At 44.7% G+C, this 20,775-nt stretch overlaps 1 protein-coding gene across 2 annotated transcripts; it reads left to right on the forward strand.

The window, feature by feature from the left end:
* Positions 1–3,396: 3,396 nt before the first annotated feature.
* brwd3 (bromodomain and WD repeat domain containing 3) lies at positions 3,397–20,281 on the forward strand. Of its 2 annotated transcripts, none has more exons than XM_053484937.1 (40): positions 3,397–3,532; positions 3,667–3,725; positions 3,829–3,858; positions 3,946–4,005; positions 5,533–5,683; positions 5,922–6,020; positions 6,122–6,282; positions 6,428–6,649; positions 6,731–6,831; positions 6,915–6,985; positions 7,111–7,211; positions 7,860–7,900; positions 8,004–8,108; positions 8,314–8,467; positions 8,550–8,684; positions 8,769–8,897; positions 8,986–9,211; positions 9,351–9,488; positions 9,578–9,758; positions 9,855–9,945; positions 10,049–10,213; positions 10,333–10,409; positions 10,550–10,778; positions 10,896–10,994; positions 11,134–11,241; positions 11,433–11,557; positions 11,819–11,901; positions 11,999–12,110; positions 12,216–12,277; positions 12,392–12,547; positions 12,661–12,781; positions 12,888–13,013; positions 13,868–13,943; positions 14,269–14,319; positions 14,399–14,530; positions 14,637–14,789; positions 15,220–15,368; positions 16,830–16,909; positions 17,008–17,127; positions 17,262–20,281. In XM_053484937.1, the coding sequence occupies exons 1-40, from the start codon at positions 3,499–3,501 to the stop codon at positions 18,077–18,079; spliced, it is 5,331 nt and encodes a 1,776-aa protein (XP_053340912.1). In that variant the 5' UTR covers positions 3,397–3,498; the 3' UTR covers positions 18,080–20,281. The 2 variants fall into 2 exon arrangements, with proteins under 2 accessions (XP_053340912.1, XP_053340913.1); XM_053484938.1 differs by having other exon boundaries at positions 10,336–10,409.
* The last annotated feature ends 494 nt before the right edge of the window (positions 20,282–20,775 follow it).

A 20,775-nucleotide genomic window follows, 5' to 3' on the forward strand; every position in this document is an offset into this window, starting at 1 on the left:
TTCCCTGAATCACCTTAATTCTTTGTACAACAGCCTGCCTCTTGCTGACTTCACAGCCACGATATGCTGTGCTATGCTGTCCTCCACAATTACAGCATTTCAGTTTGGCACCCTCTTCACATTTACCATACTCGTGTTCTCCACTACATTTACCACATCTTTGTTTCCCCTTGCACACCGCCGCTACGTGTCCGAACCTCTGACATTTAAAACATCTAAGTGGTGGAGGTATGTATAGCCTCACATTGTAACACATGTATCCAATGTATATCTTTACTGGAAGAACTTCCCCCTCAAAGGTGATCAAAATCGAGGTACTATCATTTAAACTTCCGTTCCTGTTTGTTTTCAGACGTTTAATTTCTTTTACATTTGCATTTGTTATGTTTTGTTTCACATCTTCTACCGATATATTAATCGGGATTCCTGTAACCACTCCTTTTATAAATTTCCTCCTGTTGGCGTTAGAACATTCCACTTTCTTTCCATTTATCCTGCTCATTTTGATTGCTTTCTCTTGCTGTTTTGAGTCTCTACAAGTAATCAACAACAATCCGTTTCTAAGTATTTTAGCACTCTTTATTTCTCCAATTTCTTTATTTAACGCTTTTGTCAACAGTATTGGATTCATACCTTCAAATAAGTCTCCATCATGCATAAATTTTGCAAACACTTTGTATTCCTCTCTCGTTTCTTCTACAGTTGATCCCCTGTCAGAGTTACTTTCATCTGATTTATTCTGTCGCTTTTTTTCCCGTTCATTACTCCTAACCATATCCCATTTTTCATAACTCTCGCCACTTACTTCCATGTCTCCTAGTTCGTTTCCTGATTCATCACTTCCTTCAGCATACTCCTGTCCATTCACAGTCCAATTTTTGCCAACCGCCTTGCAATCCAATTGTCTTGCCATCCTCCTCCCCGAAACGCACTCCTCGTCGGCAAACAATCTCGGCTCGCGCGCAGGAAATCAAATTGCGCTATTTTGCGCATGCGTGGAGAAACATTGTACCGTTAATCCTGTGAGACTGAATTTGACACGTGAATGTGTTTGTTTTAACCAGATCCACAGTGTACATAACACTATCACTCATTTAAAGATGAATAATTACTGATGTTTTTTTCCATTATTAATAAAACAGTACAATTACAATATTAAAAGAGTAAAATTATAATTCAATTCAACAAAATTTTATTTGTATAGCGCTTTTAACAATTGTCATTGTAACATTGTCGCAAAGCAGCTTTACACAATCAAAAGAAATTACAGAAGTTAGTATATGTTAGGTTTAAATGAACCCCCTCCCCTACCCCTCTAAATAGTGAAATTCACTAGTTTACTAGTGCAAAGTTTTTCTAAAGTTGCGTAGTAGGAGAGGCGAGTTGCTCGGTCTGTCCGCTGAGCTTCGGTAAGCTTTTCTGGCGCCAGGAGAGACTCAGTCAAACACACTTGTCTGTCAGAAAGGTCTCTGTTTATTAACAGCAAAAGATGGGATTTATATATGTTTGACCAAACGCCTGTGCTATCGACATATGTTACTACAAAGAACATGAACCATTGTAAATGTCCTGTTGAGATCCTGAAGAATCAAAGAAGAGGAAGATAGAGAGGTGTCTGATCACAAGATGACGGATCACAAGATGTTGGCTCGAGTTAGAGAGAGAGGGGGAAGGAGACAGAGGGAGATAGTGAGAGAGGGAGAGAGAGAGAGAGAGAGACATAAAGACAGTATGGGAAGGTGAGCGTGGGAACCTTCACACCTTTAAGAACAGATGCAAGAGGAGACAGGAAGATAGCAGCAGGAAAGATTTAATACGTTAATATCAGATCTATGAGGAAGAGAGCAAAAAAGTTGAAATAACTCCTTTATACAGTGGAACCTCGGATTACGAGTAACGCGGTTTATGAGTGTTCTGCAAGACGAGCAAAGATTTTTAATAAAATTTAACTTAAAAAACGAGCATTTTCTTGGTTTACGAGCACCGAGTATCATGTTTCACGCATGCGCTTCTTGTTTAGACGGCGGGCGTCACGTGATCACAACTGAGCCAACGTTTTTTCTCTCTCTTGCGCTGCGAAATCGTCTCCCCTGCTGGGTCTTAGTGCTCGTCTCTTACTGGTATAATCAACATCTGTGCGCGCATACTGTTTACTATAACACTGTGACTACGTGTGTGTGTGTGTGAAACATATTTTATTATGTGTTTGGAAGCGCGTGTGTACAGCGCGTGTACTGTTTCTTATAACACACGTGCGCGCGAGTAAGGCAAAAGAAATTCTCAATACAGGGGTTAAAAATAAATTTTCTGAAGAAATGAAGGCAAGAGACACACACTCTGCTCTCCGAAGAAACTCCGTCGCAAATCTTTTCAGAAGGGAGGTGCTGGTCATTTGTTTGTTTGTTTAACTTTACAGCAGTGATTCTGTTTGTTTGCGCTCACACGAGTGTCTTTTGCAATGTTTATTGCTTTTTTCAGATAAAACAGTGTAGCGGGAGAGACGTTGATTTATGACCTCTGTTTACGGAAGTGTAGTCCAGTGCAGGAGATGCATTGTGGGTAATGCAGTCCGGTGTGTGTGAACGCGAATGTGAGATTTAAGTTAGGATATAGAGCCTGAGTTTTGTTCTTCAGTAGTTTTTTTGTTGGATTTAAGTGCAGAATCCACCCGAAAGTTTGTAATATAACCTTCCAATGCAGAAAATAAAAGACGGGCATCGACAAGTTTGTCCATCTCATCATTACACGAGCATGGATTAACGAGCTGTTACGCTGTCGCGAGCAACATAAAAAAAGCAGAGAAGCTTTAATTATTTAGACCAGAACAACAGTCTTTCCGTTAATGTGTGTGTGAGTGTGTTTAAACGAGAGAAGAAAGTTTTAATGTGTAAGATGAGGAGGGGGAGACAGGAGGGGCTGAAAACAAGAGTCTTCACTTACTCTAGCCTCACACACGCACACACAAGCGCACACACATACACAGCGCCTGCATGCACAAAGGGAAAGGCTTATCTGCCGGGATTTATTTTTAAGTTTTTTGAAAGGTAACGTGCAGGTTAATTTGTTTTATTTTTACTTAATATTTTGTATTAATTATTTTTATGTATTTATTTTTTTGGGCTGTAGAACGAATAATTTAAGTTTCCATTCTTATGGAAAAAAAATTAAAATTGGTTTACGAGTTTTTTGGAATACGAGCCCACTTCCGGAACGAATTATGCTCGTAATCCGAGGTTCCACTGTATATAACGTGTGTGTGTGTGTGTGCGCGCGTGCCTAATCGTCCCCTTTGGTGTCCTCTAGCGGACGCGCCTAGTAATCGCATGCTTGCAGTGCATGCAGTATCTAAGACCATCCGCTAGGCGTCGCTACGTGCTTCGAAAGCTGAACGAACAATTCAACAAGGGCCGCTTTAGCCTGTGAAAAAAAGAAAACAGAGAGAGAGAAACGAGCCGAGTAACCTCCGGCTAGCGTGAGCTACAGCGCCGGAACCGGGCCATGGCGTCGGAACCCCGCTCTCAGACTGAAGCCGGTGCGCGCCGCAGTAACACCGCGAGCTCTGCTCGAATACACCGCTGACACACAGCACACTCTCAGCTTTATTTTTATTTAGCTTTGGATGCTAAGCTAGGCTAGGCTATGCTAACTGTAACTTCTTGTTTGCAGAACTCTACTTCCTGATAGTGAGGTTTCTCCAGGCGGGACCGTGTAAGAAATCAGCGCAGGTAAAAACACAAACACACACACGAGCTGGGGTTTGTGAGGGGGAATGAGCATTGTGGAGTGTCTATGCTATGCTAAGCTAAGCTAACGCGGTGTTCTCCTTAGATCCTGCGCGAGGAGCTGGAGCAGTATGAGGTAAGTGTGTGTGTGAGAGAGAGAGTGACTGACTGACTGTGTGTGTGTGTGTGTGTGTGTGTCTAATAAGACTTGTCGGTGTTACAGATCATCCCTGAGCGCTGGAGTTGGGACGGAAAGCGCTACAGGAGAAACTTCCAGGACTGGGTGAGTGAGTGTGTGTGTGTGTGTGTATATATATATATATATATATATACAGCGCGCGCTTTATTGTAATGTATTTATTATATAGATGACGGTTATAGCGCGTGCGCTGAGCGTTGGTGTCACGCGCTTTAGACGTTTAAAATGTTTCGGTTTGAAGCGCTTTTGTGCGGCTTTAGGAGAAAATGGGGCGGGGCTTACACCGAGGGCCCCGGCCGTAGTCAAACGCGATAGGTGGATTGTTGCGTCACTCAAACACAGCGGCGAATCAGATCCTATTTAAGGTCTAGATGAAGGTCGGGCAGCGCTGTGTGTGTGTGTGTGTGTGTGTGTGTTTAAGATAGACAGATAGACAGACAGACAAATAGATTATTGATCCCAAAAGGAAATTCCAGATATCCAGCAGACAATAACACAGACACATGTTTATAGGTGTTACTGTACATGTAAATGTAAATCACAAATTCTTTTAAAGGCAACGTTGAAAAGAGTTCAAATCGATTTGATCACAGTTTCAGGCTGTGCCTAATGTTTTATTGTCATATGCACAGTAAAGAAAAGAAATATATATTTAACACAGTTTAAAATAGAGCAGAATATAAAGATATATAGTGTTAAAGGTCCTCGTAGTGTGCAAATTCCGCAAAGTGATTCCGAAAATGTGTGTGTGAGATTTGGGTAAGTCTACAGTGAGTGTGCAAGGCTCCAATGATGGTGCAAATTCAACAATGAATAAATAAACAAACTGATAAATGTTTTTCATTTATTTCTTTTACTTAATGAGTAATTAAATGTAGCTCGTTCCTTATAACCGAGCGCATCGTTTAAACACTACAAACTAACTTCAAATACAAGAGTTTAACATTTAACTTTAAATTAAATGAAACACAGAGCTACACTGATACTAAACAGCGCGTATCTATCTGGTACATCTTTCACCCTCATTATTATTTCTAAACAGACTTGGCGAATAATTCACTCCTAACACACGGGATCGAAATGTGTAAATAGCTTAGAGAGCGCCACCTGTTCGACACCTCCAAATCGTCGTACCGAATGGTTTCTACCTGAGGCTGATCACATGGCCTGTCACACTAAAAACCTGACATTTCTGATCACTGACCAATCGACCGGTTCATCTCTATTGTAAACATAAAAATCGAATTAGGAGTCTTGAATACTTGAAGAATCAAAAGGATCACTATTCATAACTGATTCGATAGCCCCAGAGTCCACTGTCAGTGACGAACCAATCAGAGCGCAGAATCACTCACCACACCATTCACTGTCTTTATATTTATTATACACTATGGGTTACCCGGGACTCCACCCGCGCGCTCCCGTTACCTGTGAATGGCTCCTCACGCTACTCCAGTGTTTTAACAGATAATTATGACATAACAGGTGATGATGTTGTGTGCTGTTACACTCGATGACCCCGCCCACTGTTACTGTATGTTAGGATCGGCTGTGAGATGCTCACAGTGTGATATAAACGTCCATGATGACTCGGGGTGTGTGTGTGTGCAGGTGGCACTGAATCAGCACATCCCAGCAGATTTCCTGTTGCGTGTGTGTGAGCAGTTGTGTCCGTTGCTGGACACACACGTCCCCCCGAGCGTCCCCGGACTCCGCAGCCTCTTGGGAAGCGGCCGCCAGTCTCTACTGCGCACTGCCAAGAGTGAGAGACAGACACACACACGCTAATCTCTCACACAGTATAGTATATATACGTTCTTTGTTCCTTTCCTTTTAATTTCATTTATTTCTCTCTCGCTCTGTATCCTGCCTGCATTCACCTCTCTTCCTTTATAACTCTATCCACCCTTTCTTACTTCCCTCTCTCCCTCTACCCCTCTGAGTGTTCTTGTCTTTACTCACTGCCTCTCTCTCTCTCTCTCTCTCTCTCTCTCATTTAGGTTCTTCTCACACAGTATGGACGGGTTCTGCTGTAGCCGCTTTGCACAGGGGGCGGCCCCCCGAACCACCAATCAACTTACCCAAGCCGCCAAATATTGGTAAGCCCCGCCCACTGACAAGTACATACAAACACACACACACAGAGCTGAAACACTTCCAAACTCTCTCTTTTTCGCTCTCGCTCTCTTTCCCTCCATAGTGTCAATCTTGGGCGGTCGCCAAGCAACCGGGGCGGCCCGTCTGGGCCACGCCCTCCCGTCCTGCACCTACCAGCACATGAAGATGCACAGGAGGATTCTGGGACATTTGTCCTCGGTGTACTGTGTGGCCTTCGACCGAACGGGACGACGCATCTTTACGGTAAAAAAACAAAAGTGAAGAAGTGTGTGTGTGTGTGTGTGTGTGTTTTATACTCTACATATTTTTAAGTTTTACACTGTTTTGATATTTGCACTTGGTTTTCTGTGTGTGTGTGTGTGTGTGTGTGTGTGTGTGTGTGTCTCAGGGTTCAGACGACTGCCTGGTGAAGATCTGGGCGACAGATGACGGGCGTCTCCTGTCGACTCTGCGCGGTCACGCGGCCGAGATCGCAGACATGGCGGTGAATTACGAGAACACGCTGATCGCTTCGGCCAGCTGCGACAAGATCATCCGCGTGTGGTGTCTCCGGACCTGCGCTCCCATCACCGTCCTGCAGACACACACCGCCTCCATCACCTCCATCCAGGTGTGTGTGTGTGTGTGTATATACACAACTGTGTGATATATTGTGTGAGCTCTGGTCTGACTGGTTACTGTGGTCCTGCAGTTCTCTCCATCCTCTTTGGGTTCGACGCGCTATCTGGCCTCGACTGGAGCCGATGGAATGGTCTGCTTCTGGCAGTGGAACAGCCTCACCATGAAATTCTCGTAAGTGTGTGTGTGTGTGTGTGTGTAAAAACCACTGCGTATCAGTGTACTGTGGCGTTAAACGATCGGATGTGTGTTTCCAGAGACAGGCCAGTAAAGTTCGCAGAGCGGTCTCGTCCCGGGGTCCAGATATCCTGCTGCTCCTTTAGTACTGGTGAGAACACACACACACACACACACACACACAACAATAGTAATGTTACACAACTGTAAACCGAACATCTTAAACTGACTTGTAATTTTGATCCAGAACATTAATCTCCTGACCTTTGACCTCAGGTGGGATGTTCCTTGCCACCGGAGGGACAGATCATGTGATCAGGGTGTATTACCTGGGTGGGGAGACTCCTGTGAAGTTGTCGGACCTGGACTCGCACACGGTAAGAGGAACCGAGGCGAGATGGATCACGAGACACACCCCTTCTTCTAGACACCTCTGGGTTGTTGTTGTTGTTTTTTTTACTACTGACCACGCCTCCTTGTCCTAGTTTTGAAAGCCACAGAGGCCACACCCTTCGCAGAACTGACCGACCTGTGGAACTAACAAGCACAGTCCAGGTCACTAGGACTGAAACATATAGGCCATGCCTTCTTTCATGAAAACCCAGCCCATTCCCATAGGCCTTGACTCTTTAGAACCGGTCCAGAGACCACGCCTCCTTTTTGTATGACAGGTCTGGAGGCCGCACCTCCTTTTCTACATCATGTCCAGAGACCACGCCTCCTTTTCTACGATTCGGCCAGTGACCACACCTTTTTTTGTTTAGTTTTTTTGTACGACAGGCCCAGAGACCACGCCTCCTTTGCCTTTCACCCGGTCCAGAGACCACGCCCCCTTTCGAAGAGCTAATTAGTAGATCCAAAAATCTAAAAAAAAAAAAAATTCTAATACTTTTGTTTCTGAAGCCTTGGAGCACATAGGCCACACCCACGTCTTTACATCATTTTACACCGTTTAATGTTTAGCTTTTTAACATACTAAATTGTGATTGTTTTGTAAACTGCTGCTGCGTCGTCTTTGTTTCCAGGACAAAGTGGTGGCCGTGCAGTTCTGCAACAACAACGACAGGTGAGAGAGATTCCTTACGCATGGCTGTTTCACTATTCATTTTATATTTTGAGCGCCTGACACTTGGAATATATCCGCTTACTGGTGTGGTGTCTGTGCTCAGTCTCCGCTTTGTGAGCGGCAGTCGGGACGGGACAGCGCGGATCTGGCACTACCAGCAACAGGAGTGGAAGAGCCTCATGCTAGACATGAGCACCAAACTGCCTGGGTGAGAAGAAAAGATTTACTACGAAGAACATTTATAGTAATCATGGAATGAATCTCATTTCCCAGCAGCTTTTTTTGTGTGTGTGTGTTTTTAGTGACACCTACAGGTCATTTATGTTTATGCAAGCAGTCTGAAATACTAATAAGAACGTTTTTAAAGGTATTCTTGCTGTAAAATTATTTTATTTTGTATGTGTGTTTTATAGGAGCTCCACTGCATCAGGGGAGGACAAGACCACCAAGCTGGTGGTTACCATGGTAGCATGGGACCGCAGTGACCGAACAGTCGTCACCGCCGTCTCCAACTTACTCCTCAAAGTCTGGAGCTCCACAAACGGCCAGCTGCTCCACGTGCTCTCTGTGAGTGTGTGTGTTTTCATTGTGGAAACCAGTATAGAAACAGGGGGTCGTGGTTTTGACCCTGTGCTTTAATTGCCTGCAGGGTCACGACGATGAGGTCTTTGTGCTGGAGCCACACCCATTCGACTCGCGCATCATGCTGTCGGCCGGCCACGACGGAAACATCTACATCTGGGACCTCAGCAAGGGCGGCAAAATCCGCAACTTCTTCAACATGGTGAGAGGGACATTCTAATAACGTTCTCGCCTCGGTCACCGCAGCAACACTAGCGCGTTGTCTTATGTTGTCTCTCTGTCTCAGATCGAAGGTCAGGGTCACGGCGCGGTTTTCGACTGCAAGTTCTCGGCCGACGGGCAGCACTTTGCCTGCACGGACTCGCACGGCCACCTGCTCGTCTTCGGCTTCGGCTGCAGCAAACCCTACGAGAAGGTGAGCTCGCGTGCGCTTCAACTAACCCACAGGCCTTTAAAAACGGAGACGGCCAACGCACTCGAACCTGTCGCTTCTGCTTTCACAGATTCCAGATCAGATGTTCTTCCACACGGACTACCGGCCGCTGATCCGGGACTCCAATAACTACGTCCTGGACGAGCAGACGCAACAGGCGCCGCACCTGATGCCACCGCCGTTCCTGGTGGACGTGGACGGGAACCCGCACCCTCCGAGCTTCCAGCGCCTCGTCCCGGGACGAGAGAACTGCAAGGAGGAGCAGCTGGTGCCTCAGCTAGGCTACATGGCTAACGGTACACATCCAGAAGATTTTTACTTCATGGAAAAAAAAATTTCTAGCAAATATAAACTGCGAGAGTTTAAATCCGTGTGATTTTTGTTTTGCTCTGGTAAGAGTTAAAACTTTTTTTCTTTTTTTTCTACATCGCCCAGGTGACGGAGAGGTGGTGGAGCAGGTGATCGGCCAGCAGACGGCGGATGAGGGTCAAGAAGAGAGCCCGTTGGACAATTTGATCCGGCAACTTCAGCACCAGCAGGACGAGCAACTCAACTCAGGAAACCAGGCCGCAGGTCCGAACACTGGAACTTCTCTTCTTATAGCGCAGGCTTTGTATTAACCTGATAGTAACAGATCGTTGTGTACCTTTTTTTTCGATCAGGCGGCGAGGAAGCAGGCGGTCCACTGTCGCCCCCTAATGTCGGACTGCGGCGTAGCGGTCAGGTGGAAGGCGTTCGGCAGATGCACAACAACGCCCCCCGCAGTCAGATGGCCACAGAGAGGGACCTGCTCGCGTGGAGCCGCCGCGTGGTCGTCAACGAAATCCCCTCAGGAGTCTTCAGGTGCTTTAACAGGAACGATTGATCCAAACTGATGTTAACGTATGCAAATATGTTATGGGTTAAGGAGGAAAATACAAGTGTGTGTGTGTGTTTTAGGAAAATGGAGGAGAGTCGACAGGCTAAAGGAGAACTGGAGCGATCGCTTTACAACATGGAGAGGAAGAAAAAACCTGTCCATGCTACTCGAGTTAGTCACACACACACACACACACACGTCCTACTGATTTCATTTCACAGAGTTCATCCTTTCATTTAACTTTCTCTTTCGATTGTGTGTGTGTGTGTGTCAGACGGACCCTGTTGACGTTTCGGGGCGCTCTCTGCGGAGACCTCAGAGAAAACAGCAGCAGAAGAGACACGCGTATCACACACGGTCGGCGCGGGAGAGGAGACGAGCACACACACTCACCGACACGCGTCAGGACAGCCTCAGCGAGTCAGACAGCGAGGCAGAGGTACAGGAGTCACCTGAACGGACTTTCTGTACTGTTAACACGTTACTGGTGTCTAAATATTCTGACTTTATTTAAATACGGCGCGGAATAAAACACTCACAAAGTGTGTGTGTGTGTAGCAGGAGGAAGATCAGAACGAGAACTCTGACGCTTCCTCTGAAGGAGAATCTCAGTGGGAGAACGCCAGCAGCTCAAGGTTCGCCCACATCACCCACACCTGACTCCGCCCACATCACATCTTTACTTATCCCGGTGGAAATCTCCACCCATCACATCTTAAGCTTCAAACAAGCTTCGCCCACACTGTTTGATCTTCTATCTGTTCGTTTTTCACAGCGACTCCTCCAGCGAGTATTCCGATTGGACGGCGGACGCGGGCATCAACCTCCAGCCGCCCAAACGGCGACCAACCAGAAGGCCGGCCCGTATCGCCGGGAGCAGCAGCTCTGAGGACGAGGGGGAGGGGCAGAGAGAGGGGGAGGAGCGTCGCAAGAAGAAGAAGGAAGAGGAGGAGGAGGAGGAAGAGGAGAAGAAGAAAAAGAAACCCAAACAAACGAAACAGAAAGTGAGTGACGTCGTACCGAGAGATCGTGTGTGTCGTTAACACGATTGACGAATAATTAATTAATTAATATCCTGTCTCTCTTCGTGTGTGTGTGTGTGTGTGTGTGTGTGTGTGTAGACGGTTCCTGCTGGTGAGCTTGAAGAGTGGCTTCCCCCGCCCTGGATAATGGAGACGGTACCCAGGCGATCTCCGTTTCTACCTCAGATGGGAGACGAGGTAACACACACACACACACACACACACACACACACACACAGTTGTTTGTTGTTTGTTTGTTTGTTTGTCTACTCCATAACCAAAATCTGAGGTAACGATGCCTGTAAACCTTTTTATTTTTCCGTCTCTCTCCCTGTAGTTGATATATTTCCGGCAGGGTCACCAGGCGTACGTTCGAGCGGTGCGTCGTGCCAAAGCTTACAGCATTAACCCTCAGAAACAGCCCTGTAACAGACTGGACCTCAGGGTAACTAACACACACACACACACACACACACACACACAGAGTGGAATACTCTAAAATCTATTAACTCATCTACAGTCTGAGGACTCGCTGTCTTCTCTCACTTCGGATTTTATAACAAAAACTGCTTAAAGTACCTCAGAAATGCATTGTGTTTGTGTGTGTGTGTGTGTGTGTGTGTGTGTGTGTTGTAGGATCAGGAGTATGTGAAGGTGGTGGGTATAAAGTATGAGGTGGGCCCACCCACGCTCTGCTGCCTCAAACTGGCCTTCCTGGACGAGCTCTCGGAGAAGATGACCGGCGACTCCTTTAGCTTGAAGTATGCTCACACACACACACACACACTCTTGTACGCTCACACACACACACTAATAAAACCCAGCCCAGTTCCACTAGCTAAGATGAGGGTTCAGAGCCTCAGCCTGAATAATAATGTTGTAGATCTGATGGTAGATTCTAACTGACCTCGTTAAAGTCCAGTTAACAGGAATATAAAACACTTCTGTAATGATGTGGATCTGTCACACACACACACACACACACACACACACTCTTTCTCACCTGTTCTGTGTGTGTTTAGGTATCACGACATGCCTGATGTCATCGATTTCCTGGTGCTACAACAGTTTTACAACGAGGCCAAAGAACGCAACTGGCAACCGGGTGTGTGTGCGTGTCTTACATTAAAAAAAAAAAAAAAAGTTTTTAGGATGCAAATTGTATGAACTCGTCCCGTGTGTGTGTGTGTGTGTGTGTGTAGGTCAGCGTTTCAGGAGTATTATAGACGATGCCTGGTGGTTCGGGTCACTGGAGAGTCAGCAGCCGTACCAGCCCGAGTATCCCGACAGCCTTTTCCAGTGCTACGCTGTCAGGTGTGTGTGTGTGTGTGTGTGTGTGTGTGTGTGTGCGGTTTCACCCTGTCCTTAATGTCTGCAACTCTGATTATTGTTGATGTTTGTTTGTTTGTTTTTCTTAAGGTGGGACAACAGTGAGAGAGAGAAAATGAGCCCCTGGGACATGGAACCCATACCTGAGGGAGGCAAGTTTTAGTCTGTCTGTCCGTGTGTGTGTGTGTGTGTGTGTGTCATGTCCGAATACTATTACCGGTGAAACCGACCAATCGGCTGAGGTTTATTATTTGACCCACCCACAGCTCCGCTCCCAGACGAGGTCGGCGACAGCGTCCCAGTAACGGAGGAGGAGCTTCAGGCTCTCCTGTACCAACCACAGGACGGCGAGTGGGGTGCACACACACGTGACGAGGAGTGTGAGAGAGTCATTCACGCCATAGACCAGCTTTTCACACTGGGTATAAAACACACGCACACACACACATCTGATAAACAAGGAATTGAACACATCTCAAATGGTTTGGAAGTCTTTTTATTTATCTTTACTTTGTGTGTGTGTGTGTGTGTGAAGACATAGCGAAGGCGTTCACGTGTCCGGTGGACCTGAGGGATTATCCTCTGTACTGCACCGTGGTGGCGTACCCCACTGACCTCAGTACAATTAGACTGAGACTGGTACAGCGCTTCTACAGGTACACACACACACACACACACACAATCTTACGGCTACCTGTAGTTTTGAAATCTATGCGCAGTCGCCGCGTTTCTGAAGCCGTGTCTGTAAACCCCTCTTCTCAGGAGGATTTCGGCGCTGATGTGGGAGGTGCGTTACATCGAGCACAACGCCAGGACGTTTAACGAGCCGCACAGCCCCATCGTCACAGCGGCTAAAGCCGTCACCGACGTCCTGCTGCACTTTATCGGGTAAGGAGTGTCGCGTTCCAGGTATAAATCTGTAACGGCAGAGGAATCGAGAGCGCAGAATTTCCTTCCGAGAACAAATACAGTGTATTCATACCCCACTTTTTGTTATGACACAACAACAAGCGTAAATCTGTTTTATTAATACAGGTAGTCCCCGACTTACGAACATTCGAGTTACAAATTTCCGCACATACGAACGGATCGCAGTTCTACAAAAACATCGCGACAGTAGCTCACGTGTATTGTGCGTGTAAAAATAGACACTGCAGTGCACCACATACCAATATTTCCAATTATATACGGTATTTTCGGGGTGTACGTGAATGTATACAATGTCCGGATATTGGTGTGGGTGGGTGTGTGTTTGTTGGAAAAATGAGTCGGCCTTAGTGGTTTCAGTGAATCAGTCCAATGATAAAAAATGTCTGTCCTGTAAAGCCGTCCTGATGGTAAACAGAGTTCACAGTCCAATACAGTGGAAAACAGCTCTGAGACAGAATGGCGTCTGGGATTCCCCTCGTGATTTAAAGGCGCAGAGTAGGCACTGTTATAATTGGCACAATTATGGTTTTTGGCCACATGATGGCAGTGTGTGGAAAGTTTTTTTCCACACACTGCTTTAAACTTCTCCAAAATGGGGAAAAGTTCAAGGAGTGTGAATACTTTTGCGATGCGCTGTAATTGTGTTATACCATTCTCAGACTTTAATTATTATTATTATTATTATTTTCTGTCTATAGTTTTAAATGGTTTGGTTTGAAATTGAGGACATGGAAGTCTGTCCCCTAGTGGTCACTCCTGTCAGCGTATATGTTTCTTGTTTCTCTTATTAAAGTAAGTGTGTGTTGTTGCAGCGATCAGAGCTGTACTGATATCCTGGAGCTGTACAATAAGCTCAAGATGGAGCTCAGCAGCGCTGCTGAAGAAGAGGTGAGAAAACTGTGTGTGTGTGTGAGAGAGAGAGAGAGAGCGGCTCATTATCAGAAGACAAAACGCGATGATATATTGGATGGAAATCATTTATTTAACAATTAATAACTAATAATATATTTCACTTTAAGGTGCGTTAATGCATCACCAGATAGATGCATTAGATCATGTTAGTTATATAGAGTTGAAGCTGATAACATGTCGTTTATCACAGCGCCTCCTGGTAAAGCAGAGGATTTCTTAACTGTTAAATCATATACTTGTGTTTATACTAGAGTGTTGTGTATGGTTGTTTATGTTAAAAAAGTTTGTGTGTGTGTGTTAGGAGGACGTTGAGGTCGACTCTGACACTCCGGGAACATCAACTGGCCAGAAGGTATTAGCGCAGTTTTATTTACCCCTTAATATAAAACCAAAAACACACAGCACAGGTAAAAAAATAATGTTTTTCTCAGTCGTCACAGACGCGGGGCGTGGTGCTGGACGTGCGAGCGTGGTACACTCAGTGTAAAGACCTGATACAGAGGATGATCGCCAGCCCGGACTCCGAGCCCTTCCGCCAACCCGTCGACCTCTTCACCTACCCGGTAACTAACCCTCATCATTTGAACACCCTCCAAAAAAATAAACTGCCAGGGTCTATATTCTGTGTACTGATCGACACCCCATGTGTCTGTGTCTGTCTCCGTGCAGGACTACAGGGACATCATAGACACACCGATGGACCTGGGGACGGTGATGGAGACTCTGATGGGGGGGAACTACGAGAATCCCATGGAGTTCTCCAAGGACGTCCGGCTCATCTTCAGCAACTCCAAAGCGTACACGCCTAACAAGAAGTCCCGGGTGAGGGGGAGAGACGCACGCACGCACACCTATTGTTTCAGCCACAGACATTGCACTACAGGTAGTCCCTGGTATGCAAACGAATTTTGGGAGCATGTTGCTAAGTTGGATTTGTTCATAACTCAGACAGAGTGAGTGTTATACACCTTCGACACGGAACATACAACATAAATCATACCAATCCACTTGACTAAATCTCTGTCCCCTTTCTCCACACTGCCATCATGTGGCCAAAAAAAAAAAACTTAGCCGCGCGAGGGGAATTCCGGGCGCTATTTCGTCTTAGAGCTGTTTTCCCCACACACACATACAATATACTGGACTTTAGACATTTTATACAGGGGACTACCTGTATAATGATTTTTTAATTATTATTATTATTTTGAAACAATGATAGTGATTTTAATGTAGATAATTTTCCCCCTCACAGATTTACAGCATGACTCTGAGTCTGTCTGCGTTCTTCGAGCATCAGATCATCTCCATCATCTCCGATTACAAGGTGGCCTTGCAGAACCAGAGACGCTGCCAGCAAAGACTCAGCTACAGCAAGAGACTGCTGAACTCCACGCCAGAGAGGTAACACGCACGCACGCACGCACGCACGAACACACACTAATGCAGTGGGGTTAATTAATTAATTACAGTGAATGAATTGGGTTATGAGGTCTTTTGTGAGGTGATTGACGTATCACCACACTGACTCTAAAATTATTTTTTTTAAAACTGTTACATTTAAAATAGAGAGGAAACTCGGATATAAACAATCCTGTACAGAGTGCAGAAGCTTTCAAACAATGTGTTATCAACAATCGCACACATTAAAAGCCTTAGATTTGCCTTTTTCTCCAAACTCTGAGAGAATTATTCTTAAACCCGCTCGTTAAACACTTGTATCAGTCTCACAACAACTGCCAGCGCTAATTATGTGTGTTAGAAGCCCCGAACTGTCAAGTTTAGTTTTGAGACTGAGACTTTGGAGGCGTCTGAGGCGGTAAAGCATCAAGTTTTTTTTTTATTATCCTACAGGTGGCGCTCTCTGAACTATTTACACATTTTGTTCCCGTGTGGTAGGAGTGCTTTATTCTCTAAGTTTGTTTAGAAATAATAATGAGGGCGGATGACGTAACAGATACACGCTGCTCAGTAACAATGAAGCTTTGCGTTTAATTTAAGTTAGATGGTAAACTCTTATATTTTAAGTTAGTTTGTAGTGTTTAAACGCTGCGCTCGGTTTTTAAGTAGGCTTTATTGTCACTTCAACCATATACAGTTAGTACTCAGTGAAACAAAACAACGTTGCTCCAGGACCAAGGTGCTACATGCAACATAAACTTACAACATAAATTAACAGAGAAGCTAAACTAGCTAACTAAGAGGCCTAGTTAGCTGGCTAGCAGACAGACAAGGCAGATAGTCCTAACATAAATTACAACATAAATTAACAAAAACTAACTAACTAAGGAAGACTATCTACAAGTTTTATAGACAACATAAAGTGCACGTGCGATGACATGTTATAAGGAACGAGCTACATTTAATTACTCATAAAACTTTTAAAAGGTTTAACAAAATCGGGTGAAAAATGTAACATCGCATCAGGATTTTTATAAAATCGTGATATTTATAGAATCTAAATTTTAATGAATCGACACCGAGGTATCGTGATGATATCGTATCGAAAGGTGACTGGAGATTCCCATCCCCTGAGTGTTGTATTTATTATGCACTTTGGTATGCCTTGTGGAGAGCACGCGAAAAAATAAAACTGGTCTGTGTTGTAAAAGAGGTTGAAGACCACTAATACTCTGTAACTCTCACTCACACACACTTGTATAATCCATTCAGAGTCAGTGATTTATTAAGATAACGCTTTCTCCAATTTTAGTCAGTTTATCTGATTTCATGTCTTTATTTATTAATAAGTATTTAAACATTTATCTTTTATATTTCTATAATTCTTATACATACATGCTGATGTGTGTCTGTGGTTATATAGTCAATAGATTGTACATTAAAGCTTGGTGTGTGTGTGTTCAGCCCGAAAGGGAAGCCCAAGTCAGTGAAGAAAACGCCGCAGCAGCAGCAGCCCCGCCCACAACGTTCCTCTCTGTATGAAGGTGAGTGCGTGCGTGTGAGCGAGCGAGCGTGCGTGTGAGCGAGCGAGCGTGCGTGTGAGCGAGCAAGAGTAATCTGTGTATCTCCCTGTCATGCACAGACTCAAATGATGAAGACAGTCAGCCCTCATCTTCCTCACAGTCAGCACCGCCGTCCTCACTGTCGGCTCAACCGTCGAGTAACCGAGTCACCCGCAGCAGAGCTCTGAGCAAGAGAGCAGGTACACACACGCATTCTCACACGCTCTCATATATGCGCGCACTCTCACACACGTGCCAACACGCGTTGAGAAAAACGAGTATGTAACTTTTATGCCGCGTATAAACTTGTGTACGTTGTCGGTGTGTTTTGCAGACGCTCACTGCAACGGCCCTATGACCAACGGAGGTCGAAGGTCACGCAGACGACCGGGACAAACGGACACCTCGGACTCCGAAAGCTCGGAATCGTCGTCGTCGTCTTCTTCCTCCTCATCTTCGTCGTCCTCTTCCTCTGAGAGCGAGGCGAGCGACGCCGAGGTGGCCAGCTTCGCCGAGGGCGGAGATCACGACTACAGCAAAGCCTCGCGGCTCTCCCTGGCACGCAAGAGCAAGATGCCCGACACTAACTTTCCCTCGATCGCCAAACGAAAACGAAGGGGGCAGGAAGAGGAGACAAACGCGTGTCTCAAACGTCCACGTAGGGAACAGACACCGGTCCAAGAGAGTCAGAGCGAGGATGAGGATGAGGACGAGGATGAAGATGAAGGTGAAGTTGAGGATGAGGAAAACGAAGAGGTAGAAGAGGAGGAGCCTGGGGAGGAAGGAGCAGAAGAAGGCGAAGAAGAAGGGGAGGAGCCAGAAGATGAAGAAGAAGGAGAAGAAGAAGGGGAGGAGCTAGGAGAAGAAGAGGAGGAGGAGCCAGAAGATGAGGATGAAGAAGATGATGAGGAAGATGAAACATGTCAACGACCTCAGCTTCCTGCCAGGGGTCAAAGGTCGAGTCAGAGGACGGTGAAAGCGGGGCGTATAAACACCCGTAACCAGGGGAGACGGACCATAGTCTATAACGACGACTCGGAGTATGACGCTCCCGCCGCTGACCCGCTCAATCTGGGCACGTCGCGTTCAGGAAGAATCCGACGTATGACCGAGAGAGCCAGGGTCAGCCACCTGATGGGCTGGTCACACTGACCTTTGACCTTCTGGACACATTTTTTTAAGTAACCTCAGACATTCGGACTTCACTACAGCAATACTGCAGGGATTTTTTTTGTAGCTGTTGATGTATATATATTTTTTTTTTCATTTTTTTTATTGTTTTTTGTTTTGTTGTTAATGAGACTTTTGTTTACGAATTCTGGAGCTCGTGGTGCTGACTCCGTCTCGCTCTGGTGTCCAACGAACCAAACCAGCCTTACTGTGGGCCAGAGCATGGAGGAATCTCTCGCTCTCTCTGTCTCTCTCTTTCTCACTTCTTCTCTTCAGGCTTCATTTGCCTTCATGGTGCTTTTTAAATCAAGTCACTGCATGCAGGATGATGGTGCTGTTCTCTCTCTCTTTCTTCCTCATCTCCCATGTTAATAAATAGTACCTTAGCCAGCTAGCAAAAGCTTTACATCCCAAACTGCATCCTGCTCGCCTAAAAAGCCAGAATGATCACTTTAAATTTCAGGATGATGTTCTAATCAGTTTGGGATGTGACCCAAGCGAGTACATTCCCTCAAGATAGCCATTGCTATTCTATTTTCACAAAATATTTAAACGACTGTTCTCTCAGATCCTCTTGCACTCTCCTTCCTCTGTCCTTTCTTAACAAAAGAAAACATAAAGAAAAATAGATCTATCAAGCAACAATGACCACAGTGAGATAACAGCCAATCAGATGCTCATTACCAGGCAGATTTAATCTGAGGCGGGTGAACTGATTTAACAGTTTAATTTAATTGAACTGGTTGTTAACAGACTCACTTTTTGATTGGTTACTAACCGTTTCTGTCTTTTAATTTAGTTATACGGATCAGCCAACTAGTCCTTAAACTTTTCTAAATCAGACTTCAGTATTACCTGCTCAAAAAGATTACAAATGGGTCTAAAAAATAAAAAAATGAACCATACCTATCAGTCAGCTAGTAACTAAAATTGAGACAATACCGCTTTAAAAGATGTAGCCAATCCAATCCATGTTGCTATGGGGATTGTAGACGACCGAGCGACGTCATTGGCTGTTAACCTGAGGAACCGATTCCTTTTTCCTCAGTGTGTCCTCTACCAATCTCTTTACAAACTGAGCTAACTTAGCTAAGCTAATTTAAATAAAAACATCAAAATAAAAAATTTTCTTCCTAAATAAAAAAAATCTCATTCAAAAAAAAAATAATCAAAAGGCTAACTTTTAAACTATCTTTTACCAGATTCATTTCACCTAATAAGAGATGGAGTTGAAGGAGGAAAAAGTATCTGTGCAGTTAAGGAAATGTCCAATCAGATTCTTGTTGCTATGCAGACAAATGAAGAGGTGCTCTCTGATTGGTCCAAACCTTTAAGAGGAATTTTTCATGGTAGTTATGCTAATCTAAATGCTTATTACTCAGCCAAATAGTACAATTTATTACTATTAATACTGTATTAAATCTGAGCTTTGCTTCCTCTGCGAAAAACGCCTGAGTGGGGGGAAAAAAAAAAGGTTATTGCACCCTTTTTTTAAGGCCATGTGGGAGACACCGTCAACCAAGTAGTGGTGTTTAATCTCAAATCATCCAATTTATTTAACTGTTTGTTTTCTTTCAATTCCCCATGTTTAAATCTGGGGTGTGTCCCAAATGCCAGTTTTACGAATGTTCTTACTAGAAATTTGAGCATTTTACATCATTTCCAATTACCCTTTGTTATATTTGACCAAGCACATGGTGTAGTCTTAGTGGCATCCCATAATGCACTGCAATCACACACATGCTAATGCTCATGTGTAACCCACCAAAGATAGCTTTAGCCAAGTTATCTTTGGTGTATTACACGCGCAATATTAGCCTAGCCAGTCTCCGAGAAACACAGCGGTGCGACAACATGACTAACTTTATAATTATAGTAAGAACTCTAGGTGTAAATACCTGCACGTGGGACACACCCTGGATTTTTTTCCCTTTTCTATTCTTCCTGTTTTTTCATTCTTATTTTCCAAGATGCATTAACTACTTCCAGGTCATGAGCTTAACTTCCTGCCCATGCGAGCATCGAGAGCATCGATACACCGAGTGTCTGTGCACACACTGTTTATACAATGGAGTATATTTATATTTGTACTATACACTTACTTTGCGATTCATACTTATCAGTTCGAACCGATCCAGTGATGTTTGCACATGTTACGGCAGCTGATTGGTCAAAAAAAACAAAGGAGTTTAGGCAGGCTCTAAATCCTGGCTTCTTATTGGTCGAGAGTCTTGATAAACCAGAGCTGGGGAAACTCAAAGCGTCAGAAGGATGAATGTGTTGTTATTTTTTTATTATTCAGTGTCTTTTTTTTTTTTTTTTTTTTTTTACTTCGCCTCTGAAAACAAGAAGTGGTGCCAATCGAGGACTTTTGAGATCTTCCAGATCTTGCGGCTCTCCACTCTTTTGCTTCAGCCGGGTGTTTGTGTTTGTTTAGTTTGCTTTTTTTGTTTTGTTTTTAAATAAATGGTGATTTCTATTGGCCGGGAGGTTCATTTTTGGGGGTTTTGCGCGGAGTGACTGCTTGAAGGCTTACTTGTACTCGAGTCATTTAAACTGGATCCTTTTGCTATTTATGAGGTAACTTATTTAATCTTAGACTCTTGTCTTTGTATTCTTCAGTTTCTCTGTAACCAAAAATACTTTTGAAATATAATTGCTGTGTTGCGGCGTTAATC

This window comes from Clarias gariepinus, chromosome 24 (assembly GCF_024256425.1).
Source record: "Clarias gariepinus isolate MV-2021 ecotype Netherlands chromosome 24, CGAR_prim_01v2, whole genome shotgun sequence".
Classification (NCBI taxonomy): Eukaryota; Metazoa; Chordata; class Actinopteri; order Siluriformes; family Clariidae; genus Clarias; species Clarias gariepinus.